Raw genomic sequence first — 24,536 nt, forward strand, 5'->3', positions numbered from 1 at the left:
ATGTTCTAAAGACTACAGAATATCTTAAATTTATTGACGAGCCTATCTTCCTAATTGTAGTTGTTAGTTAAGTTTAACTTGAAGGCTCCCCTTCTGCATGGTGTTGATAAAAATGCTATGCTTTCAGGTATTTCCTAAAACAATATTCTAAGAAAGTAAGCGTAAATGGAAACTCATGCTGACTTTTGGTAGGGTTCGATAATCACGATGGAGCTATTGGCCGAGCTAGCGAATAGGAGGGCGCGGCAGAAGATAACCCTTGTAGTATGGATATCCATCATTAGACTTATATGCAAACTCAGAAGGGAGTGGAAAGTCGGCTTTGATGAAGCAAGCTCTTGAATCATGCCAGGGCCCAAGTTCAATTCACTTGACCTATTCTTTCTCTCCTTCTGGAGACGAGGCTAGAACACGCCTAGGCTTATTCGAGTCCCTTCTACGTCAATTGGTCCCTCAGGCACCAGAGGCCTTCAAAGGCATCAAGGACAGGTTCGACAAGACCCAGTCTTGCTTACCCCCTAAACAACAAGTAGCCTGGAACGCGCAAGAACTTTTTGACGAACTGATCAAAATTCTTCCAAAGATCCTCAGAACTCACTCGGTCTTTATCTATGTCGATGGTATCAATTACTCGGAAGGCGAAACGGGTCCCAAGCTTGTGCCAGACTTTGCCAAGTTGGTCGAAAAGTCTCAGATTCCCACCAAGCATCCTACCATAACTCAGGGACCGAGAATCATCTTTTCTAGCACGCCTTATTCTATGAAAGATCCCTTTCCGAGATCGTGTATTCAAGTTGACGAAAAGAATGGACCAAGTTTGAGAAGGCATTTGGAAGGGCAACTCTCCAATATACATCTAGTTTCTACGAAGGCTGGATCTTCGTTCATCGCGGCTCGTTTGATCGTGAATCACATCAAGCTGTTCGGGCCTGGGCAGTCATCCCTTGTCCAACAGCCGTCGCCTACACCTGCGCCAATCTCGTTTTTGCTAGGCGCTTATTTCCAGGACATGGCACACCAGGGTAGCAGTGGTCTCCTTTCACTATTCAGATGGTGTTGCTTGTCATCGAGGCCACTTAGTTTGCCTGAGCTTCGGGTCGCTTTGGCTCTTGATGCACTACCTAAGGTCGTTTCCATCAAGGAATTGTCACATACAGAATACTTAACGCGATTTGGTTCCGACGAGAGCTTCCAATCCTGGATCAAGACTACTTCTTGGGGTCTTCTTGAAGCTGTGACGGTGGGCGGTGAGAAAGTTGTGAAGCCTATGCATAACAGCGTGTCGGATTCCTTTATCTCAAAGGGGCTGGACATTCTTTCTTACAAAGCTCAGTCCGCAGGGGCCACTTCCTCTCCTTTCCAGCAGGCTCATCATTCCATCGCCACTTGCCTCCTGCGATATCTTACAATCCTGTCCAAAGAACCAAGATGGGAGTCTATGGCTCGAACAAACCCAGCACTCCGACTTGTGGGATACGCTGCTAGCTGGTCTTATCACATCACTTCTGCAGGCTTGGGGAAACCAGAAGCCTCAAAGCTCCTGAAGGTGCTAGCTTGGTCGTCGGATCAAACACTCAATGTCTTGGTCAAACTTGGCCTCGGTGATATCCAGGGGACACTCTGGACTCATTTGTTTGCCATCTATGGCCATGCTCACTTCCTGTCAGTCGCTGTTAGAAAAGCTGGAAATGATGTCCTTGATGTGCAGGATCGCCAAAAGAGGACGCCCCTGCACCTGGCTGCTCGTCATGGCCACTCGACTGTGACAAAGCAACTTCTCAAATCGGGAGCAAAGACGAACGCCCAGACAGTTGTCGGGGATACAGCTCTTCACTTTGCGGTTCTTCAAGGTCATCAAAGTATCATGAAGTACCTGCTTGAGCGTGACCCGAATTTGATCACTGTAGCAGATGGTCAGTCGCATACGCCACTGTTCTCGGCCGTCTTTCGTGGAAGCTCGTCTGCAGTAAAGCTTTTGATCGATAGAAGAGCCGACCTCAGGGCTCTTGACACATATGAAACTCCGTCCTACATCATGCTGTGAATGCAGCAAAGTCCAGTGTCATAAAGCTGCTTTTGGATAGTGGCTCAGACGTCAATCGACAGAATTCCCAGGGTCGTACCCCTCTACATCTTGCCATCGTCGGAGATCACTCTTCTGCCGTCAAGGCATTGCTTGACAGTCGTTCTCGAACAGATATCGCAGACAATCTGGGCAGAAGAGCTCTCCACGAGGCAGTTTTGTCAGGTAACAAAGCCTGTACCCAACTTCTGTTGAAGCACAGAGTGGCTGTTGATGCAAGGGATAACGATGGTCAGACGGCACTCTTATATGCTATTCGAGTCCGCCACGGAAGCCTCTTGAAGCTTTTACTTGAGGGCGGTACCGATATCAATGCCATGGACAAGTATGGTTCCACAATGATCATGGTTGCTGTTCAAGCGTCTGACGAGAAACTCACGCGAACCCTGCTGGAAAAGAACCCGGATCTTAGTCGACTAAGTCGCGAAGGACACACCATCGCTTTCTATGCCGTTTTCAGAGGAAAAGCAGTATCCTTTCTGTCCGAAGAAGAACAGTCGATCGCTTCGTTGCTCTTTAGACGCTATCAGAAAAGGTATCAGGTGTGGCATCCCGAGTGGAAGGAGTGCCAACAAGAGTTCATGGCCAAACACAGGAAGAAGAAAGACACAAGCAGTAACATGAAGAGCAAGGCAAAACCTGCCAAGGTTAAGAGCGCCCTTCTGCCATCCAAAAACGATGCTGCTCCAAAGTCTCGAAGATCATCCAAGGTCCCGTCCAATATCGTCTCAAAGACAACCATCAGTGTTCCTAAATCTCGAGCTGGTGAGCTTAAGAGACCTCAAGAGGCTCGAGGACCTCCGAAGCCTGCACCACGGAATGGAGTGCCAAGAAAGCCCCAGAGCCAGAGTCAATCCCAGATCCAGAGCCAAGATAGACCTCAGGTGACGGTAAATACATCCGCCCCTTTAGCACCTAGCAACCCAGTGTCGAAGGTCTCTACAGGAGTGCAAGGAAACCAAATGAATACCCCCAGCAACTATATGGCAGCATCAGAGAAGCCAGGGATGCAGCAAGTTAGACCAGTTTCGTCCTTCGCGAATTAACAACCTCCCCAGGTCCCCAGCGGGAGTGAAAGTGGAAGTGCTTCAGATGCGAAAGCCAAGGAACAGTCCTCAAAGCGTCCGCAAGTTCCTCTTCTACTTTTCCAGCGAAAACCCCCATAGTACAAAGAGGAAGTTGAGATATTTACAGTTCCCTAACATCAGGATCTCCAGCATCAGGATCTCCAGCACCTATCCAGACCGTACAGTCTCAGAAATCGTATGTTCCATATCCAGGTACGCCCCAAACAAGCCCCGGAGCAAGTCCGGCTTCAACACAGTCGTTGCAGACATTCCAACCATTTTCCGTCGGCCAAGCCCAAAAGACTTCTTCATCCACAGCCCCAGTGCCTCTCAGCCAGTTCGAGAAGAGGTATTCCGTACCGTCGCTTAATTCTTGGGGGTAACCTGGAAGTAGTGGTTCTGCCTCTGCCTCTCCAGTTAGCCAGAATACACCAGCACAGCCATATCAAGCATTTGGAGCCGCGTCCCAAAAGCCGAATATGTCACAACAACAGATTAATGCGCCTTATCAGAAGCCTTCAAGTCCAGTAGCTACAGCCAAACCTCCTATACCTCAGGTAGTACGTAAACCTGTTGGTAGAAAGCCTGTGGTGTCGGCTGAGAAGTCTACTCAGCAATCTTCCTTTCTTCCGTGGCAGCAACCGCAATCTCCATCAGGAGCAAAGTCTCCTCCAATACCAATGCAGGCACAAGCTGGTACGACACAGTCTTGGCCGAGCAAGCCGCAAACTCCAACAAGCACGACGCAGTCTACGCCAGGGAAGCAAGGTGCAAGTGGCCCAGTGCCATATCTATCAAGCAAGGCTCCGGCTTTCTCTACTGGGACATCACAGCCTGCACTTACCAAGGATCAAGTTCATACTGCGACAGCGCAAGCTCCACCAGTAAAGCCTCAAGCTCAAGGTGGTATGCCTCCCCGAAAACCTCAAGCGGCTCCTGAGGTCGTACAGCCCCAGATGACCAAACCCCAAAGCCAGACTCAGACTCACCCACCGAGTGGAAAGACAGCTTCCGTATCATCCAAGACTCACGCTCCCCCTGGAGCAACACAACCTCAAGTTGCCAAACCTCGGGTGCAGCCTCAGGCTCAAGCCGGCAAGCCAGCATCGGTACCACCCAAGTCTCAAACACCAACTGGCGCAGTACAACCCCAAATAGCCAAGCCTCAGGTACAAAATGGAAAGGCAGAGGCTCAAGCACACAAGATGCAGGGTCCCCCAGGAACCTCTCAGATTCCATCAGGGAAGCCTCAGGGCCAGGGAGGTTTGCCTTCACAGAAACCTCAAGTACCTACTTCGAAAGTCCAAAGCCAACCAGTAAATCCTTCAGTTCAAAGTGATACATCTTCGCAGAAGCAGCCTGCTGTCCCTAAGCCTTCTCTGGTAGCCCCTGCAAAACCTTCCGCTACCCCTACCCAGACTCAAAAGATAACTCCCGATCAGATAAAGCCTATCCCATCATATACTGAATCAGGCCCTGGAAGTGCCAAGTCTCCCATGAGCATTCCAGTACAAGGAAGTTCTGGTCAGAAACCCTATCAGTACGTCGACGAAAACTCCACGATATCTTCAGTGCCTCATTATCCTGAACCCTTCTATCGGGGGCAATACGGCGAACAGACGCAAACCTCAACTTTTACGTCAAACAGAGAATTGCCAAACAGCTACGGCCCAAATACACAACAGACGGGTACGAGGAGTATGTCCAGTGGCAAGATGGCTGCAGCTGTCGGCGTTGGTATCTTGGCTGGAGCTGCTGGTGGTTATTTCCTGTCTTTCGAGATTCGTGAAGATCACCCTAATACAATTATCACTAATTATAACAGCTATATCCACATGGATGCAGGTATGAGCCAGCAAGATGCATGTGACTCGGATGAGGAGTTGGAAACACGCGTGGAGTTTTCAGATCATTCTGAAGAGTTTTCCGAGTCCGAAAACGAGGCCAACTCTATCAACGACAATGGCTCCGATGGTTTTGTGTCCGACGAAGAGTATGAGCTTTCGGACTCTGAGGTTTCTGTAGGTCAAGCTTCATCCGATGATGAGATCTCGGAGTGGGGAGAGTCAGACGCAGAATCGATTCACGAAGACTCTGACTCTGATGAACTTGATCTGGATAGCCCATACATGTCCGCCGACTTTACAGATAGTGAAGCTTCAGAAGCCGAGGATCTTGGTGCTCGCGACTTGCAAGCTGAGTCGTATAGCGACCTCGACACAGACCCAGGCCAAGCTAGTGCTGAAGACTCCGAATCCGACGAGAATGGGTCTGTTAACAATGAATCTGAGGATGATCTCGACGAATCGGTTCAGTCTATGGAATTTCAGCAACAGAATTACATGGACCAGCAGTAGCAACAACAGCAACAGGGCTACTATGGCGGGCATCCGCAGAATCAAGCGCCTGAACAAAGCGAGTCTGAAGAAGAGCCCTATCGACAACAGTATCAGCAGCAGGGTTACCACAGTGGGCAGCATCAACAGCAAGCAACTCCACAATGCGATTCTGAAGATGAAGAAGGGCACCATGTTACATAAGGATCCGTTAATTATGATAGCGACCAAGAGGTTGAGGGTGGGCAAGAAGTGAATAATGGCTATAGCAGCGATGAGCAGGATCAGCAGGCTACGGACGGACAATACAGTGGAGGAGGCTGGGGCAACAACTATGATTCTGATTATTAGTAGGACCAAATATTACAATTGTTGGCTGTTATCGGTTGGAAGTAATTGGAGTTGAACGGTTCGGTCAAGTTAGACACGAGCTTTGGATATGTAAAAGATTGACTATTCTCATACTAGCTCTGATGATTAACAAGGCCAACTATGACAACTGAAACAGTCGTGTGAATACCAACTAGACTAAACCCAAAGTGAGATGCCCTTTTAACGTTCTATATCTTGAGACCTGCAGAACATAGTGACTCACGCCGAACAGAGGTCACCTAAGTTATCCTAAACTGGCCACTAAGACTAGAGCACAACGCATCAACTCATCGTAAAATAACCATAAAAGTACCCTAAAATTCTATGAAGCCACTAATTTATTTCGAATTGTTTATTTTTCTTGGAATACTCCATATAAGAACCCCACGGGGCTATGCTTCGAAGAGAAGTGGATCAAGGATCATGCATTCAAGAGAACTAATACCTCAATCTTGGTGAAACAATTTCTCATATTTATCCACTGGGCGTTTAAAACCCTCTTCCCTCTCTCACTTCTTCTCATTATTCACGAAGACAAAAACTCACAATCTCATCATCAAAATGCCGCCCTCAGATATTCGAGTTGAACCAATCACTGATCCCGACGACTTCACGGCAGCGTTCAAAGCCGTCGCTAACGCATTTGGCCACCAAACACATGATGCCATCTGGATTGCCTTCAACCCAGGTTGGGATACCCCCGAGGGTGAGAGAGTAGGTACTCAACGTCTAGTTGATCGCTTTTCACACATCGCCACGAACCGGGACGGCCAACCCAACACCATCTTTGTAAAAGCCACCATCGACAACACCATCGCTGGCCTCGCGATATGGGAGCAAGCTTCTGTTGTTCCAGGCTATGGCAATCCCCCCAGTGATCTTGAATCATCGGGCTATTTCAAGAAGCTGTACCCTGGGAACGAAAAGGAGCAGAGATTTCTTGCTCAGGCGGATAAGTCACTGTTTGGGCGACGAATCGAGATCATCAACGAGAAAGCCGAGGCATCTCCTCCTGCAGTTTTTGTAATGGATCTTTGTGCTGTTGATCCCAAGTTCCAGAAAAGGGGGCTTGCGTCTAGGATGGTGCAATATGGCCTTGATGAGGCCAAGAGAAGGAATCTGGAGTGCATTACTGAAGCATCCACCATGGGAAGGTCGGTGTATCTGAAGTTGGGCTTTAAGCAAGAGGGCTCTGAGACGGTTTACAACATGGATGATGAGTTCAAAGATAGGGACCTGCCATCCAATGTCGTTCTAAGAACCGGCATCTAGGCCAAAGCGAGTGAAATTGAATATAAAACGTCTCATATTGTATGGCAATTTGCTCATCGTCACTCGCACTCAAATATCGTCGCCAATTTTGTTTCTTACAGGGTATGAGGCTTCACCTTGAGTCCTTCGGGCATCTTCCAATGATTAACAACACCACCCCAACTCTCCTCGTTATATCCCTCCTGGACCTTTTGACACGTCTTCAATCCCCATTGTGTAACACCAACCATCAAGCAACTCTCAAACATAAACGCACAACTTCCTGTTCCGACCTTGGCGGGCTTGAGCTCTGCGTTCCTGGCACCCTCTGTGCTCTCTGCGTCAGGGCCGTGACCGCTCATGACGTTGTGAAGACTTGCACCACCGGGGACAAAACCACCCGCGCCGCCCTTCTTGGCATCGTAGCCACCTTGTATCAGACCCATGAACTCGCTCATCGTGTTTCGGTGATACCACGGTGGTCGGAACGTATCTTCGCCAACGAGCCAGCGTGGTGGGAAAATTACAAAGTCGGCTACTGCCGTACCTGGGGTGTTGGTTGGTGCTGAGAGAACGGTGAAGATAGATGGGTCAGGATGATCGAAGGAGATAGTGCCGATGGTGTTGAACCGTCCTAGGTCGTACTTGTAAGGATAGTAGTTTCCATGCCAAGCCACCACATCGAAGGGAGTGTGAGCTTGCACAGTCTTGAAGAGGTTATTGTTGAACTTGACGGAAACAGTATACTTGCTAGACCCTTCAGAAGCAGTAGCTCCAAAGTCTTCAGAGAAGCAAGCAACGGGAGACTGGAAATCACGAGCATTTGCAAGACCGTTTGAGCCAATTGGGCCAAGCTCAGGGAGGTTGAAGTGACCTTGATAAAGCTCAAGAGCATATCCACGGGCCGGGCCAGAGGGGAGATTGACTTGATACTTGACGCCTCGGGGGATGACAGCAATTTCCATAGGTCGAACAAGAAGCCAACCGAACTCGGTGCGGATATCAAGAGCGCCCTCTTGTGCGACGATGAGAAGATCACCGTCGGCAGAGTAGAATGCTGATTTCTCATCCATGCTCTTTCCAGCGGCATAGATGTACATACCCAGTCCCTCCTTGAGTGTAGGATCCCCAGCACCAGCAACGAGCCTCAAGCCAGTGACAAAGTCTAAATTCTTGGATTCATTGTGGTCAAAGGGATCCCAACGGAGCTGGTTTGGAATGTAGTGCAATTTTCCATCCTCAGCACCGTCGAGAGTCTTGTTAGTGTCGCCTGTTGACTTTGTGTCCTCTTGGTAAGGAGGATGCGCGCAGGATGGTAGAACGCGGTATAGCCATGTCTGCTTATTCTCGTGTCGCGGTGCAGTAAAGGCAGTTCCAGAGAGTTTCTCAGCGTAGAGACCGTATGGTGGCTTCTGAGGCGAATTGTGTCCGACGGGCAAAGCACCATCAACAGCTTCAGATCTAGCAAACAATCAGAAAATATTCAGAACCCGCATAGAACAGAAATGGTACTCACTCTAAATAGCAGTTGAAGCCATTCTGATATCTGTACTTCTCCTTGAGATCAAAGCTTGTGACAGGCATCTTGGAGGTAACTTTTGTCTGTTTGATTGGAATGTCGTTTCCCCTCAGTAAATATGCGAACAAGAAGCTTATAACTGTGTTCCTACGGCTTTGCGAACTTCCTGTCTCGATCAACGGATGACGTTCTGTAGCCGTGTAAGCCGTCAACTGTCAATTCCGCACTGAGTATGGAAAACGGCCCGATGTTAGCCGGGAAAGCATTGCGCCTGTGTTCCGCTGATGAATGTTACATAATAGAGGGGGATAAACCCGATAACAGCTGATTTCATCGCATATGACCGGAATAAGTCTCTGTAGGATATGGAAGCTGATTAGTTATATCAACCAAGGTATATGTAGCTGGGCCTTGGATATTTCCGATCGGAAACTAGCTCCAGGGTTTCCGATTATAGGTAACCGAAGCCATCGCCGCGGGGTAACTCATGTGGGCCTCATGAGTGAGGAGCTGCTTAAGCCGGGGAACATGTGGGCAACAGGCTCATCATGTCTTCTCAAGTTCAACGTCAATTGACAATCAACTTCACAGCATTATGAATCTCCAATTGTGCGGGGAATTTATAAATTATATCGAGGAACCACGATACATGGAACCTCAAACGCCGACCGAATCGACCAGCGATAACAAGAACTATAGAGGTGTACACCAAGCGACGCTTCCAGCAGTCGCAAACATCATGACCAGGCCGAGAATATCTAGACGCAATATCCCGAGCGCCGACTCGCAACGAAACCAGCGAAACGAACAAGAATTATAGGAACTATTGAGACAGATACCGGGGTGCGATGGAGTCATTACTCGTCTTGCTTCTTGTTCTTCTTCTTCTTGCCACCACCGGCAGGACCGCCCAATGTTGTGCTTGTGGGCTGGGCCTGAAGGTGAACAACAAGTCGGGTCCATGACTCTTCCTTGTCCCACTCGAAACCAGCGAGATAGGGCTTGTCGAGCTCATCGTCGGCCTGGGTATGTCAGTCAGTAAGTGTTCGTGGGGAAGGTGTCTCAGAGGTCCAAACATACCCGCTTCTTATATGCCTTGTGGATAGCGTCTAGTGCATCCTTGATTGTTACACCCTTGAGGTTTCGTGCTGTTACCTCCTTTCCTAGTGGGAAGTGAAGGTCGATTCTCTTGACGGGCGGTTTTGACAGGTGAAGCTTAAGGATAGCAGGGTCTTCTACTGTATTGGGGCTGGTGTTGATCTTCCTATACGAATGGGTCAGTCAGTGACTGTTTGTTGATGTCATGCATGTGTAAGTCGAAATGCGGGGTTGAACTCACCATCCAGTCTTCTGAGTCTCGGGTGCGAGCTCGAGTTCAGTGCCCTCGGCCTCTAAAGAAAATGGTTAGAGAGAGTGCTCAACGATGCCCTCGTGACCTATCCGATGTCGGAAGGAGGAAGGGTAGTGATATCTAAGCTTACCAAGGTCATTGATGTTGTAAACGCCAGGTGCTGCTGCTGAGCTTTGTCGCCGCGTCTTCTTGTCATCCTTGGCGGGAGGTGAGCTTGAGAGGCCCTGGACGGCTGAATCGACCTTGGAAAGAGGTTCTGTCATGTTGAGTTGTTGTTATGTGGTTGATCGAGAAGATCTGATTTGATAGCTGATTCTGCTAGAAAAGGAGAGTAAAGTTAGTGATGATGTTGCAGAAAAGAGGTATCGGAGGGAGGAATGATGGTGTGTATGAGAGAGTAGAGAGGAAGTACGAACCTTTGCGTAAAAAGCAGAAGATTGTAAGTGAGATTGGATTGGATTGCTGTTGTGCTGTGGTGAGGAGGGAGGAGAAGAGGAAGGCCCAGATGGAGGGGAAGTGGTTGTTACTTATTGCATTCACAAACGCACTTGCCATTCGGCGTCGTCCATGTCCGATGTTCGCATTGGGGCATGCAAATCCTCAGTCATCCAAGGCTTCACTCACTCAATCGCATGCATTACTCTACTGTACTGTACCGTCCCCTAGGGAGTTACTGAGCTGTCGTCAGACTGGGCGGGGTAACTGCCCACCTCACACCTCACCCGGAAGGGAAGGGAAGGACGAGACCTAGGGGGGTATGGGTATGATTGTGGTAGCATAGCAGTCTGTGCCTGCGCCTGCGCCTCGCTCCGCTCCTCGAACCAAATCAATTCAATGCTACTCTAGTCGATGTACAGTTACAAGTGCCTACGGATGCATTCAAGTTATTGTGGACTCCATCATTACACAATGTTGCGTTGCGTTGCGCTGCGTTGTGTTGTGCTCTGATAAACGTTGTTGGACAATCGCGTGACTTTGGCCTGACGGAAGGCGTGACGCCCCTGGCTCCAAGCTCAGCAGACCAGACCTGGGGCCGCAACGGGCTTAGCTCAGGCGCGATGCAAACCCACTGACGCAGGGAACCCGCTCTACGTACCGGTCTGGTACCCGCTTGAAGACCATCTCGGGTTAGCGCAGCGCACCAGAATCCGGGGAAAGCTTGTCCTGAGACCCACTGCGATCGGTCGTTGTGGGTTGTGGCGCGTGTGCAAATGGGCCTGGCCGATCGAGTGATTGAATGAGTGAGTGGACACAGAGCAGTTGACGCTCGCGGAAGGCCGCGGTAGAATCATGAGGTCAATCCAATCATCAATGTTGATGCGGTGAGAGAATTGGGAAATGAAAGGTGAAGGAAGATACAAAAACAGATCTCGAGAGGGGTACATACCAACAAGATTGGCACTTTGGTTCGATTCAGCCATGGATGCCATCCATTCCCTTGTCCGCTTGTCATGAGCTATGACGAGGGATCGCCAGTTACGTTTCTGCCCCTCACAGGCTCATTCATCCCGTGGCCCCCGGAGACTTCGGCTCGCGGATGCTGTGCGGTGCTGCGCTTTGTTTTGGCGCCTGTTGGCTTCAACTTACAGCTCACCTGACTATCGATATATCCCAGACATGACTACACTACTGCGTCTGGACATGCATCGGCAGCATCCTAAGGTTGTACTGTAGCTACTGTAAGGAGTAAGAGGCACCTTTGTCGTAAAGACGACGTCGATGGAGAGTCTTCTGCAATCAATCATCATCTCCCGTTCCCCTCCCTCAGCAACGCCCGCGTGAAACCTTGTGGCATCAAACTGAGGGGAAGTGCTTGGTCGATTGGCTAGTTGAGTTGCTGCTAGCTCGCACCTTGATGCGCCGAGTCAATCGAGACGCCTTTGGCATCAGATGGGTGTCAATCAATCAGTCATGTTTACAGGAATCCTCTCGTCGAGATCGGCTTGGGCTAGGGTCTTGGTTATGCTGCCGCTGATCGTACCAGCGTCATGCTGCTGAGACCAGGTTGGGACTGCCGTGATGGCGCGCGATACGTCTGACTTCTCACGGGAAGAGAGCGCGTGCCCGGTTCCTTGTGACATGTCCCTTGTACCTGAATTCATGTAAATGTACCTTGCTCTTTTCGTGACGCTGCCGCAAGGAGACGACTCCCACATAAAGAGGGCATCTCTGCATCTCGGCCACCCCTCCACTCCTGGGGATCACTTGTCCATACAACTTCATCCAGCCTCAGTATAGAGTGCTAAATCCTTCTACTCTCTTTGTTCTTTGTATCTTTTGCTTTTGTTTCTATAGCTTCACCTTCATCATTGTCTTCATCTTTCTCCTCGTGTCTTACATGGCCATCGTCAACATCCGATAGTGGGGTCGGCAACAGGCGACATCAAGTGGAGACGTTTGGATGGATCCCGTTAATCCCTGGCTTTCCCGTCTTTCTCACTCACTCACTCAGTGCCCAGCTGGAGTTTTGGCTAGAGCGTGAATTATCAGCTCACTCAAGCGAGCATGCCACCTTTTTAACGAACTCGACCGCCGATAGGCGAGAGGCGAGCGCCGAAACGCAGTCCAAGAACGACGACTTGAACAGTAAAACTGGATGATTCGCATGCTACTGAACCGATTGATCACGAGAACTTCTTTTCTGACTCACTTTTCTACTTCGCCCATCGGGAATCTCTCCTCCCAAACTTGCAGTGAAAGCAATACGAAGCGATAATAAGCTCGATGCGCAATGACTTCATTCCCAGTACCAGAAGAGGCTCCACGTGATGCGATCCCATGATAATCCGCCGAAGCTTCAATTCGCACGCACTCTCGGCACGGTCCAACGATAGGCAAGAAATCAATCAGTGAACCAAGCTCAGATCAGGTCGACACCGACTTTCTTTCAGCTTCAGCAACGTCAGATCATTTTACCCGTAACCCCAGGAATAGACATAGTCAGCCGCATACGCAGCAAGGAATAACTGCCACGCAATCCACCATCCCGTGTATTTTGCCAGGATATAACTTATGGATGGATAATCGACCTGCCGGGAATGGTATGTATAAGTGTCTGTGGACGCGAAACTGACAATGCCATGCCTCTCTCCATTTAGTTCTCGTCCTGAGGCTCTTCCATTCGGTTTTTTGTGGCCCGATTCACATCATCCGCCGTCTTTCAGTTAGCATAGTCCGATTAAATATTAGTCCCTGGCCTCTATCGCCATCCCGCCAGACACCGCCTCGAGCGACAGTAACAAGCATAATCATGCGGCCAAGCTATCCGTGAAGAACCTCGCAATCGGCATTCCAACCCGTTCAAGTGAAGACATATTCCATTGCAGCTGAACCGCCATTCCCGATCATTATGTGACGACTACGTATCTACAATGACGCCTGTTCCGTATACGAATACAGAGTTGTGGAGGATGACGGGCGGAGTTGGCTTTAGTGCTACCCTGGAGGATAAGGGAGGAATGGTTGGATAGACTTGCTCGACGAATCACGAGGTAATTAGTCGTGTAAATGTCCAGCGGAGACATTGACTAACAAAAATATCAGGACATGAAATGGATTACAAGTTGACCGAATATCGATCCTATCGCTATCGCGTTTCTAAGCCACTAAAAGTCACCAAGTTGAGGTTGGTGGGAGGGCAGAATTCACTCTGAAACCCCTCACTCAATGAACATCTTGTTACCACTGTTATGTATCTTATCGGGCAGCAACACCACGATGCCGTTGACAGTAGATCTACGTACTACTGCGAATATTCCTACCACCAATTTGAAGGCATTTCCTCAGAGCCCAACTGATGAAAACACGAGTTGAAGCATATCTTGCCATAACGCTCAAGATTCTTCTTCGTCTTCTCAACAGAAACCATGTTCTTACGGACAGGCCGCATCTGGTCTGGCCGACTCTCGCCCAACACGCTTCAGAACTCAATTACGCAATGAAAGAGAACCCACAAACAACAACACACCGATATGCTGAAGGTGACGAGGCCACTATGATCGCCAACTCGGAAGTGCAAAGTCGGAAAGAAGGATCAACAGAAAACCGCATGAATCTTTGCCCGTGTCCTCTCATCTACGGCTTGGGTGCCCAACCAAATAACGCCAACAACCTCCAAAGCCATGTTCGTTATGGTTGGAGTGAATGTTGAGAATTCCATCAAGACAATCCGAAGACGATGGACGGATCTGGCATTGGCAGGGGCGAGACCATTTGTCAATGACACATCTTCAAAGACAGAAAGAATATACGAGATCCTCTAAGCCTACCATTACGTGAATCTCTCAAAGATCGAAATGTTGAACCATCATTCAATGCTTAATTACGGGTATCATTTTATCTAGAATAAAAGCTCTGTCATATACTCGTCCCTTCTGGCCCTCATAACCTCCACTCTATGTCATCTGAGAATCTTCTCTTACATGGTTTATCGGGAATCCGTTTGCAATAGCAGCCCCTCCCAGCTGCTTCAGCCACGCTGAGCCATCTCCTTCCGGCACAGGTCGATGCGAAAGATTACACTCGACAAAGATTGAATCGTCCATGTACTGCCAATCCGACACTTCAATGGCGCTCTCAGAGAGGGAACCCTGAAATGGCGAGGAGCTGAGTGCTGCGCAAGTCCACGCCATCTGTTGTAAGATTTCTATCATGGTGTGGGTCCATGCCGATACTGTCAAGCGTATTGAGCCATCTTCGACCTCGACGTGCAGCAGGCGTAGTCCAGGACATAAGAACGGGTTTTCGGTACCATCCCAAATCGACATGCCGGTGAATGAGTGGCCCTCGCAGCTCGACGCCGAAGCTTCTTTGACGGCGTCTTCGATACATCCCAGGAGGAGTTCGCCGCACTTGGGCCACTGCTTCATTGTATACTCAGATATCGTGGTGTAAACGCAGTCATTTGCGGTGCCAGTAATAGCTGGCAAGGAGCCCATTTTGACGAGTTGAGGATCTCCGATGCCTTGAAGGGGTCCAAAGAGTTGACACTCAAATTTGAACTGGATGGCGTGGAATCCATCGCTAGGGGGTCGATAAGGGGGTTTCATGAGGATGTGCCAGAGAGCTGATTCCATGAGATGCATTTGCACATAGTGGGGCGAGATCAAGACCTCGCGTATCCTTGAGATAAGATGTCTCGCAGACCTTCCTGTCGTGATATAGGTATGGAGAGAAGCAGCAATTTCATTCGGTGTGCCCCTGGGTGAACGGGCTGGGTATTCTCTGTCCCAGTAACTGCATAAGAGTTGGAGAGCAACTGGCAGTTCAATGCCCCGTGCTGCCTCGGACCATGTCGCAGGACGTCGTGATATACCGGGACCGAGTTTATCGAGTAGGCATCGCGGTGCTTCTGGCCCATTGAGGATCAATATAAGTTGACAAACAGGTCCATCGAACAATTTCTTAATTTGCTCAGTCGAGTCTGGATTCGAGTCACAATAGAAAGCCCAAAGTTCATCCCATAACATCAACGTGAACTCAGACAACAGTCGATCCAATATCCTATCAATGTTGACGCGAAACTTTTGCTCAGGGAGATAATAATGGGTGAGGAGTTCGTTGTTCAACCCATCGGCAAGGGCAGTGGCAAAAGCAGCAACGAGAGCGCCAGCGATGAGTGGCGGTACCAAGACCTCGGCATTGCTAGGTGACTGAGCAGTTCTCGGACGTCGGCTTGGCAGCGGTGGCTTTATGATGCTCAAAATAGAAGCATCGACAATAAGATCGTGTTCGTGCGTGGTGGATAACACGGGGGGATGTGGTGGGGGCATTGTCTTGTTGCAGTCATGTCAAATGGAATGGATGTCAAAGTCAAGATCAAGGAAGCATTTTTTAACTCAAAATTTACGGTTAAACCGCAAGAGTCTCATGTTGAAGATTCCATGGCAGAGGGAGTAAGGTATTCGTTCTTGGGACATGGTAGATATCTTCTGGGCGGAGCTGAGGCAAGTTTTTGATGGTCAAGAGCGACGATGCGTTGCGTGGCATTGCGTGGCCCCATGAGTAATTGGATTAGTCGGCTCTTACGCCGCCACCCAAAAGACCAAAGCAAAAGATCTCGAAGAAAGGAGAGACTTGTTTGAAGACGGAGAATATTTTTTAAATTAATCCGTCGAGTGATAATCCTCTTACGAATATGAATCCTCCTTTAAAATGATTGACGAAGCTCCTTTTTCTGTTCGTATTCCGTACAAAGTCTCGTCGCTTGGACTCAAAATGAACGTCGAGGCCGCGTAATGGTTCTGTATGGGGCCATCAGATCCCCCTCATCCCCCTCAAGTGATGGGCAATTAATTTGCACAAAAATCGCGCTTTTCTTTATCTCTGATTGACTTGAAAAGGAGCCGAGTGACGAGGTCCTAGTAAGAATGAATGTGGAGGAGGAAGTGGAAGTTGTTCTCTCTGCCTTTTAAACATTGTCGCTTAATGTGGCAGTGCATCAACCTTGCACGTCCACTATATTAAAGCCGCCGATGGGACATAGCTTATTCAACGGTTAATGACATGATACTAACACTATAATACAAGGAGTGTAGTGATTTCCCATTTATTTTAAGCTTGTACATAGGCTTAACAATTACGATAGACTCATCTGCCCTTGCTGAGATACAGTCCACTTTTATCTTTGCCGAAACCGCCCATAGTGCCCCTGAAGCATTTCTTTGTAGGGACATGCACACACTATGTTAATCTATGCTTCTGTTCAGTTTTTGAAACGTCAGTGTAATGGGCTTCTGGCCCAAGGTAGTGACTGTCATGTTTATTTAAACCTTTTTCTTTAAATCATAATGTTCGTTAAGATGCGGATCAAGTGTTCAGAAAGGGTTGTCACACGATCTATGAGTGTTAATTCTGACTCAAACTGCAGGTTCTTCAAAGTTGCTACTTACACTACTCACCAAAGAATCTCTCAGTTAGGAGTCTCCGAGAGACGCGGTCCGTGGGAAAAGTCTATAGAGAGTTTAGAGGGTGGCCTGTTCAGTAAACGGGAGAATTACACAAGGAGCGTCAGATGACTTGGCTTTGGAAACACCACTTATACAACAGAATCAACAAAGCCACTCAACCATCGATTGGCTAAATTTCTATAGAGTAGAGGGATGTATAGGGTATCGGAGAGCCGAATGGCTTTGATACCTATAGGTCGAGATGGTAGCACCTCTTCAACTACGACCAGATCACGCATCTGACGGTGACCTGATCATTTGGCTTGGTCAGAAGATCCTCAGCAACATTCGTACTAATGATAGGCCCTGGATCAGTGATTTCTCTCATAATAGTCCAGATATATCTATTGGTATGCTTTAATTACCACTACTAGAGTCTTCCGGGTTGCCTGGTGCCTACACGGGCCTCATCTATGATTCGCGACAGCTCATGTAATTCGCCAAAAAGAATCTGTCTCATGTAAGTCCGATGCTACCGTTAGTCTAGAACTAGAGATGGTACTGACGTGGAGAAGCACTCTAGAGTGTTCGGCAGTCGCAGGCTGACGCGGACTCAGTCCACTATCAACTGGACTTGATTTGCGACCATCGCCCCTTTCGCAAATCGCCTTGTGACGGAGGAATTTGGATCCTCATTGCGGCGATAGCTATCACCGTCCAAGAAGGAGTTGTGTTAAACAACTGGTATTCGTTTCTTCCGTTCAGATATCTGGCATCGGCAAGCCTGAACAAGAACAGCACAATGACTACTTGGTAAGTCAAGTTTCAAGTGCTCCATGGATTCTTGGTATCCTCATCTGTCTTATATTTATTTACTCATATTTGCTCCTTTACTTTTGATTTTATGACCTCCGGGTTTTCTTTCATTATTTTTTAGAATGGCAGAGATGACCTTGAAGCGAAATCGTCTTGATGAGTGCTCCCCTAAGAGCAAGACGATTTTCCACTTATACGCGAGATATGAGTTTTATTTGAGAGAAACTTTTCCTTCGTATTTTGGATTACATGGCATATATCAATATGTGCTGTGTATTACCGAATCGATTCAATAGTATTGAGCATTCGATTATGTCCTGTGATTTGTTCACGGACATCCACATCGTGGCCATCCGTTATTTGCGGACAAGCTCGAACTGATCAAGTTTAAGTGAGATATCTGAAGCACTACTCGAGAGGACAAAAGCTAAAAAGAACGAATGCTGTAATGAATATTCTGTGCTTTGTTGATATATCTATACGAGTCTTCTGGATCCTTGTTTGCGACCAGCAACTGTTGCTCCGATTGAAGTTGGGTTCTCGGCCGCCTTAGAGCTTCTCAGAGCAGCAGGCTTTCCGGCCAACCTTGGAGACATTCGACAGCCCTAAACTCCTTCTGAATCATGGCCACGGGTATTGGAGAGGTCTGGTTTGATTTTGTGAGTGAAACAGTGACAGTTGACTCATACAGATTTGCTATGCGTCAATACTCATGAGTGTTGTTGGTTAACACTTCTATTGATGGCATTCAGGACAGGCGCAAAGATGACAATGATTCACTTACTGTTTGGTGGATGTCTCAATGTTCGTAAAAGGTCAAGAATATCAAGATGTGGGTTGGGGGCTTTTCATCTAGGGGCTACTACTATTGACACTGCAGTGCCAGTGTGATTCACCTTTACGATCAGTGTATCTTTTTCTACCTCCGAAACAGGTACTTAAACTTTACTTACCCTTCATAATATTTCATTCCTGCACGAGAGCCTATATCTCGACCGTCAGTCAGTTTTCTTGCTTTTCATCCTTTCCTAGGCACCTTTGTCAGTAACTAACCTTAGTCCAGTCTCGTGATACAACAGCTCCTGGAGCTCCGAGAAGATTTCAAGATGGCAGAGGCCATGCTTGCTCAGCAAGTTTCTGTCATGTTCGCTGAGCACGCTGAGCTTCGGAAAACCGACGCGGCACAAAAGAAAGAGATAGAGAACCTCGAAGCTCAACGCGACTTCTACGCCGGTGAAGCAGAAATGCTCAGAGACCTTCGGCTTCTCTACGAAGCCAAGCTTGAACAAAAGGATTCTGAGATTTTGGGCCTGCATGTCCTCCTCGACAAAGTGAGGGTCGATGCCGATATCTGTAGGGACGATCTGAGCGAGTTGCGCAAGCAGCTCAAGGACCTGCAAGCCAAGTATGAGACAAGCCAGAAACAACTTTGCGCTGGCGAGGTAAAGTTTACCCGTCGCAGTTTTCAAGTCTCCAATCTTATTTGCGCCCTGCGTCGGAAAATTTCTACCAATCGCGTCTCCCTCGTAGCTCTTCGCGCTGCGTACAAGGTCATTCCAAGCTTGGAGCAGAAAGCTCGGTGCATGAGGATTCTTTCTATGGCGAGGAAACTTCCACACAGAACTGGTATTGAGAAGGAGATGAAAGAGTGCCTCGAGGACGCTGGTCTCTTGGTCTCGTTTGACAAGAATGGTATCATGGTGCTGACACGATCTGTGCCGGTTGTCAAAATACCCACTGATGGTTATAAAGAGTTTGAGGAAAGCATCACGATCGTCGAGAAAGATGCTGCAATGATGGACGACAAGGCTTCCGATCAGAATACCCAACAGAATACCAAGAAAGATGAAGACGTTCAGGTGTCTGTTTAAACGTCGGCAAACTATACTACACTACTATCCTGTGCTTGCTACGATGGATTTGGGAGTATTTGGACATCAGCACAACCAGCTTCTGCTTACAATACTCAATCATTTGAGTTGAGGAATGGGATTTTTCATCACAAATGAGCCATGCTTGTTCGTTTGGAGCATGATTGGGGTTCACCTGTACCAAGTTGCTACACAAAACACTGAGTTCTGGTTGGTGTGGCTTTGTTAGCTTATTGCTTAACTATACTCTCAATAAACTAGTCGCCCAAACTATACAAGTCAAGAGTGAATGTGTTATGTTCAGGCAATCTCGAGTTCCTCATGATCTACTCTTTTCTTACTAGTCATTGCTGGAATACATGTCCATAATAGACTTGTTATGTGATAATATAAATATCCCTGATGGTATCCTGCATCTTACTGAATGTAACAACGTCGAGGTGCCCTTGGGGCGTAACTCGCGCTCTAAACTTGAATAAATATGCTGCTCTTAGTCCTTTTTCCAAATTTCACGACTAGTCTCCGCACTGTTTGACGCACATCTGCCATCCTAGTGAGCCTTGTTTACATGAACCAACTACATACAGCTTCCTGTCATCAAGTGATAGACAAACACAATATACAATATCCTCAAACAGTAGGCAGCCGGTTTTAATTCCGAAACTTTCCCCTCATTTAACTATGTCATAGGTGGGAGATGTTTCTGGAGTTGACTTATCTCGAGTCTCCTTACTTTTGCTGTTGCTATCCGACGCTTTCTCCGTTTACCTTAGCAACCCTGGAAGTTCAGTCTCTAAATGCAAGCCAACGCGATTACCAAATTCTCCCTCTAGAACCATAGGCTTTTCCAAATGGAGTATTTATTTCAGAGGTCTCCCTGAGCCTGTTGGCACAAATGTCTACGCTGTTCAGTAAGGCACTGCTAGGCATTGAGAGTGGATAAGAACGCGAGTATCTTCTCCTACCTCTCGGGTGCATACAGGTGGTAGTATCGGCACCATGCATGAGCCGTTCTGAATTTGAGCTTGATTCTGCGTCTGCATGAGTATCTTAAGTAATTCGTCTGTGATTATCCGATAAGTCTATTGTGGGTGATAAGTGCAAGGACGCAGAAGGCATCCTGCTTCCCCATTTATACTCATCTGGCATCTTGTTCTTTTTTATATCGTATCTTAGGCCAGAAATCTCACCCTCATCATTGAGATACTGTTTAAAATTCATCAATATCTTCTCAAATCAAGATGGTCGAGTCTTCATATACCACCACCCCGCAACTCTCTCGGTTCGAGAATCTCCCCCCAGAACTGACAAACACGATTATCGACCTACTACCCCCAGACTCTCTTGCCTCTATTCGCGTCTGCTGGCCTCGTCTCCATAGGGTAATTCTGTCTCGTCAGTTCAAAACAATCCGTGTTACATTCGCTGAAAGGGATATCGAGAGACTGCAAGCGGTTTCGTCGACTTATCCTTACTATGTCCAAGAACTTGTCTTTACCACGGCCCAAAGTCGTGACACGCACAGCGACAGATGCGGGCAAGTCTCTACAGGCGGCAAATACCAGGAATACATCCAAGACTATCGACGCAGGTTCTTGACTTGTTTCGATTCTCTGCCCAACCTGCACACTTTTACGTCTGAGCTGGGTCCTATCAGTGGAACTGCCACGAAAGAACATATTGACGGGCTTGTGTATGCCATATTCCCTGCTCTATGCCGCTCTTCGTCTCGAATTACAACTCTTAGATGCCAAGACCCCTTGAACTATATGCGTTGGTTCTTGTCCAAGGTCAGGGCAACTCGGGGCCCTCCTGAAGGGATGATCAAGGCTATTCCAAGAATATGCACCGGGGACATTTGTACTTGCTGGCAAAGCAGTCCCCAGCTTTCAAGGCTGAGCTCGTGTACCGTCCCGTCGTCTGGCAGGGAGACCGTTTGGATATATCCCAGGATCCCCTGGGAGTGGAGGACTGCCTTGCGAGGACTCACGACCCTTGATCTGCAGAATGACACGGCTGGCGGTAGCTGGAATTGCTTTGAACAACTCGGTGATAGACTTGTTTACTTCCTTGAGGGAGCTGTCAACCTGCAAGAGTTGTCAGTCAGATGGAGACGGACTGATCAAATTGGATCTGCCGGCCGTCCTCTTATTCACTCCGGTTGGCAGTTGGAGCATATTTTCCGCGGAAGATGGAAAAGTCTCAAAACCATCAAGCTCACCTTCATCCAATTCACATTCTCCGCCAACCCTTTCAAGGCCTTCATTCGACGCCATTCATCAACTCTACGACACATCATGCTTCACAACTGTCGCAGCGACCCAGAAGTTATTCGCATTATCAGGTTTGCTGCTTCGTGCCCTGATGTATATCTTCATCGGTTCGCTGTCTTTCCAGCGCATGAGAGCCACCCAACGGTTGAACTCCTGGATGAGTCATATCCAGATAGGGAGCAAGTGGTTGTCGAGAAACCTCGCATTGTTCCAGAGAGTGCGGTACTCAGTTTCATCAACAGCAAGGACCCTCAGCACCTCGATCCGTTTGCAGCGTGGAAACCTCTCGAGTACGAGTATTGGGGAACTGTCGAGCAGAAGGCTGAGTTGACTTCAATAAAATGGCCTCAGAATAACGGGATGGCCGTAAAGTGCAAGCAGTGCAGTGACTAGTCTGGGAATAGCTTATAGTCCATGTGGCAGAGTTCATATCGAGATCGCTTGGAGTCACTCGGAGTCGCCAGTTACATGGACAGGAAAAGAAGGAGATATGAGTCACTTGAACTGATGTTCATATTTTCAGTAAAGCAAAGCGACACATTTTGATTTTGATTTAAATAACATATTACGCTATTGGCGTAACTCCAGCCGCATCCAACGCCAATTTCTAATCGGTATTTCATGGCCGTTTGGCCTGACATTTATCTAAGTCAATAGGAACGCAGTGCCTCGTGAGTATCGTGCCAGGCCGTTACTGGCCCTGTGCAACTCCGGCGCTAGCAGCACTCTCTCCAACCTTGAGTTCCTCCTCGGGTACACCAACACCGACACTGGCTACACTAGCAATACTCTGTGTCGTCATGCCTCGCTCCCGCTCACCGCCTGGTCTAATGGGCAATCCCTCTCGAGGGCCTGCTATGCTGGCCCCTCGGGCAGGGGTAACGCTCACGCTGGCACTGGTGCTTGCGCTTCCACTTCTGGGGCGGCCTGCATCACTGGCTCTTCGTTGGCGGACCTGTCTCTCTAATTCTCTAATCTTTCGCTTGAGAGCATCGTTCTCTTTCTTGGCAGTCTCAAGTTCGTTTCTGTAATATGCTGTCTCTTCGTAACGCATGGTGGCAGGCATTAACCCGGGGCTTAACTGCTCGCTCACACTTCCAGGGGTTGCACCAACTGAGCTCGGTGGGATCGACGTGGGTGGGGGGATTCTCTGATGCTGGAAATAGTTGGACGGATCCAGGCTGCTGTGCTGCGGTCCGGGAGAATTTGTCAGGCTCCTTCGAGAGGCGGTACTATCCTGCCGTGAGAGAGGGGTAGCCTGGGATGGACGGGGGGCATGGATTCGTGCTTCGTAGGACGATGACAACTGTTGATTCCCAAAGCTCTGCGATGTGGTCGATGATGTTCGATGATGTCGAGCCGTGGGAATTGAGAAACCTGCGCCCGAGAGGAGAGACTGCTCGGGCACATCGTGAGTTGAGTTGCCGGCAGAGGTAGAGGAGGTGTTGGAAACGACGGAGGCGTTCTGGGCAGCTCGGAGGAGTGAAAGCTCGCGGGTCAAACGGTTGACCTAAAGATATTAGATAAAGCTACCAAATCGAGGTTGACATCTTGTACTCACCACGGCCTCTTGCTCTTTTTCAAGCTGGAGGTGAAGCTCGGCGGCGGTCAACGGACGAGGATGTCTTATCGGTCCAGGTCCCGGACCAACACCAGGCTCAGCTACAACATTTGATGGAGCATTATAAGTCGGATGCGAAGCATTTAACACTGGTGATGGAAGAGAAGGCGAATGCGACGGGTTCACCGTATTCTGGTTGGAAGGGAGGATGTTGAGAGATGGCGAAGCTGGGGCTGGCGAGGTAGCCATCTGTGTTGAAGACTGGCGCCGAGAGGCCGCAAGAGTATGTGGAGAGGGGGGGACTGAGTTTAGATCCGGCATGCCGGTCATGAGGTACGTGTTTGTTATGGAAAGTTGACCGTTTTCTAAGTAAGCCTGGTGGAAAGGTAAAAGTAACGCGTAGTTGTATGTTGAGGTGAAGCTCTGGCGCGTTGTGCATGACTGTCACCGTCACCGACGGGGCGAGCGGGGTCCAGCGGGCCGGTCACTAGCATGGACCCATTTGCACCGGTGTGGTGGACGCTAAAACGCTGAATGCCCTGGAAGTAAGTCCCTGAAAGATTCCGACTGGCTCCAGTGCGATGGTGGCGGGGTCTTAAACTGTGGTACAGGTAACTAAAGAGTGTTTGGTGAATGGATGTTGCCTACCCGGAAGCAAATAATAACACCTTCATTTCAAGCTCCGTCGCTTAGTTTTCTAAACTCACGGCAGTAGTTAGCTTGGCTACTGAACCAGCTTCGTTGGATCAAACAATTTCCCATCGTGTTGTTGGTGAGTTAGGGAAACACTGTTGTCAAATCACCCTTCAGTGAGGCTAGCAGCATTATTGCAAGACGCTCGAAGCTTGAAGTAACGACCTTCGATGAGCAATTGAACCATGAATTAACTAACAGACGCAGTGAAATGAGCGATTAGGGAATGTCTAAAATGATAGATGATTACAAAACTCCCAGTGATTCTTATCAATATTTGTCACCATTAACCTACATCACCGTAAGCATGATAAACTCCAAAAACTCCCAACACAAGAAGGTGGGGGAGCTTCAAATCATCAACAAGCTCTGACAGCTTCACACCTACGGAGAACAACTTATCAGCAGCATCTCACTGTTCCTGAATCAAAACCACAAAAGACCCGTATATCGACC

General features: G+C 48.5%; 10 protein-coding genes across 10 annotated transcripts; 6 read left to right on the forward strand and 4 right to left on the reverse strand.

Moving 5' to 3' along the window:
* Positions 1-325: 325 nt before the first annotated feature.
* On the forward strand, positions 326-3,520 carry FVEG_02335 (hypothetical protein; the record flags this gene model as incomplete). Its single annotated transcript, XM_018889572.1, has 3 exons — positions 326-2,040; positions 2,085-2,973; positions 3,074-3,520. The coding sequence occupies 3 exons, from the start codon at positions 326-328 to the stop codon at positions 3,518-3,520; spliced, it is 3,051 nt and encodes a 1,016-aa protein (XP_018745749.1).
* Positions 3,521-3,629: 109 nt separating this feature from the next.
* On the forward strand, positions 3,630-5,904 carry FVEG_02334 (hypothetical protein; the record flags this gene model as incomplete). Its single annotated transcript, XM_018889571.1, has 1 exon — positions 3,630-5,904. One exon carries the CDS (start codon positions 3,630-3,632, stop codon positions 5,505-5,507), a length of 1,878 nt encoding a protein of 625 aa, XP_018745748.1. The 3' UTR covers positions 5,508-5,904.
* Positions 5,905-6,154: 250 nt separating this feature from the next.
* FVEG_02333 (hypothetical protein) lies at positions 6,155-7,257 on the forward strand. The gene has a single exon (XM_018889570.1). The coding sequence runs from the start codon at positions 6,420-6,422 to the stop codon at positions 7,128-7,130; it is 711 nt and encodes a 236-aa protein (XP_018745747.1). The 5' UTR covers positions 6,155-6,419; the 3' UTR covers positions 7,131-7,257.
* On the reverse strand, positions 7,226-8,693 carry FVEG_02332 (homogentisate 1,2-dioxygenase; the record flags this gene model as incomplete). The annotated part of the gene is made up of 2 exons (XM_018889569.1): positions 7,226-8,570; positions 8,626-8,693. The coding sequence occupies 2 exons, from the start codon at positions 8,691-8,693 to the stop codon at positions 7,226-7,228; spliced, it is 1,413 nt and encodes a 470-aa protein (XP_018745746.1).
* A 792-nt stretch (positions 8,694-9,485) lies between these two features.
* Positions 9,486-10,242, reverse strand: FVEG_02331 (hypothetical protein; the record flags this gene model as incomplete). Its single annotated transcript, XM_018889568.1, has 4 exons — positions 9,486-9,650; positions 9,709-9,892; positions 9,968-10,019; positions 10,110-10,242. 4 exons carry the CDS (start codon positions 10,240-10,242, stop codon positions 9,486-9,488), a joined length of 534 nt encoding a protein of 177 aa, XP_018745745.1.
* A 1,124-nt stretch (positions 10,243-11,366) lies between these two features.
* Positions 11,367-17,080, forward strand: FVEG_15032 (hypothetical protein). The gene is made up of 2 exons (XM_018904125.1): positions 11,367-13,470; positions 13,523-17,080. Exon 2 carries the CDS (start codon positions 13,776-13,778, stop codon positions 14,127-14,129), a length of 354 nt encoding a protein of 117 aa, XP_018745743.1. The 5' UTR covers positions 11,367-13,470; positions 13,523-13,775; the 3' UTR covers positions 14,130-17,080.
* FVEG_02330 (hypothetical protein) lies at positions 14,207-16,452 on the reverse strand. Its single transcript, XM_018889567.1, has one exon. The coding sequence runs from the start codon at positions 15,748-15,750 to the stop codon at positions 14,374-14,376; it is 1,377 nt and encodes a 458-aa protein (XP_018745744.1). The 5' UTR covers positions 15,751-16,452; the 3' UTR covers positions 14,207-14,373.
* A 1,708-nt stretch (positions 17,081-18,788) lies between the features above and the next one.
* Positions 18,789-19,553, forward strand: FVEG_02329 (hypothetical protein; the record flags this gene model as incomplete). Its single annotated transcript, XM_018889566.1, has 1 exon — positions 18,789-19,553. One exon carries the CDS (start codon positions 18,789-18,791, stop codon positions 19,551-19,553), a length of 765 nt encoding a protein of 254 aa, XP_018745742.1.
* A 1,241-nt stretch (positions 19,554-20,794) lies between these two features.
* Positions 20,795-22,219, forward strand: FVEG_02328 (hypothetical protein; the record flags this gene model as incomplete). Its single annotated transcript, XM_018889565.1, has 1 exon — positions 20,795-22,219. One exon carries the CDS (start codon positions 20,795-20,797, stop codon positions 22,217-22,219), a length of 1,425 nt encoding a protein of 474 aa, XP_018745741.1.
* A 55-nt stretch (positions 22,220-22,274) lies between these two features.
* Positions 22,275-23,821, reverse strand: FVEG_02327 (hypothetical protein). The gene is made up of 2 exons (XM_018889564.1): positions 23,388-23,821; positions 22,275-23,336 (listed from the first exon to the last, which is right to left on the reverse strand). Exons 1-2 carry the CDS (start codon positions 23,715-23,717, stop codon positions 22,518-22,520), a joined length of 1,149 nt encoding a protein of 382 aa, XP_018745740.1. The 5' UTR covers positions 23,718-23,821; the 3' UTR covers positions 22,275-22,517.
* Between the last annotated feature and the right edge of the window lie 715 nt (positions 23,822-24,536).

Source organism: Fusarium verticillioides, chromosome 6 (genome assembly GCF_000149555.1).
Source record: "Fusarium verticillioides 7600 chromosome 6, whole genome shotgun sequence".
NCBI lineage: Eukaryota > Fungi > Ascomycota > Sordariomycetes > Hypocreales > Nectriaceae > Fusarium > Fusarium verticillioides.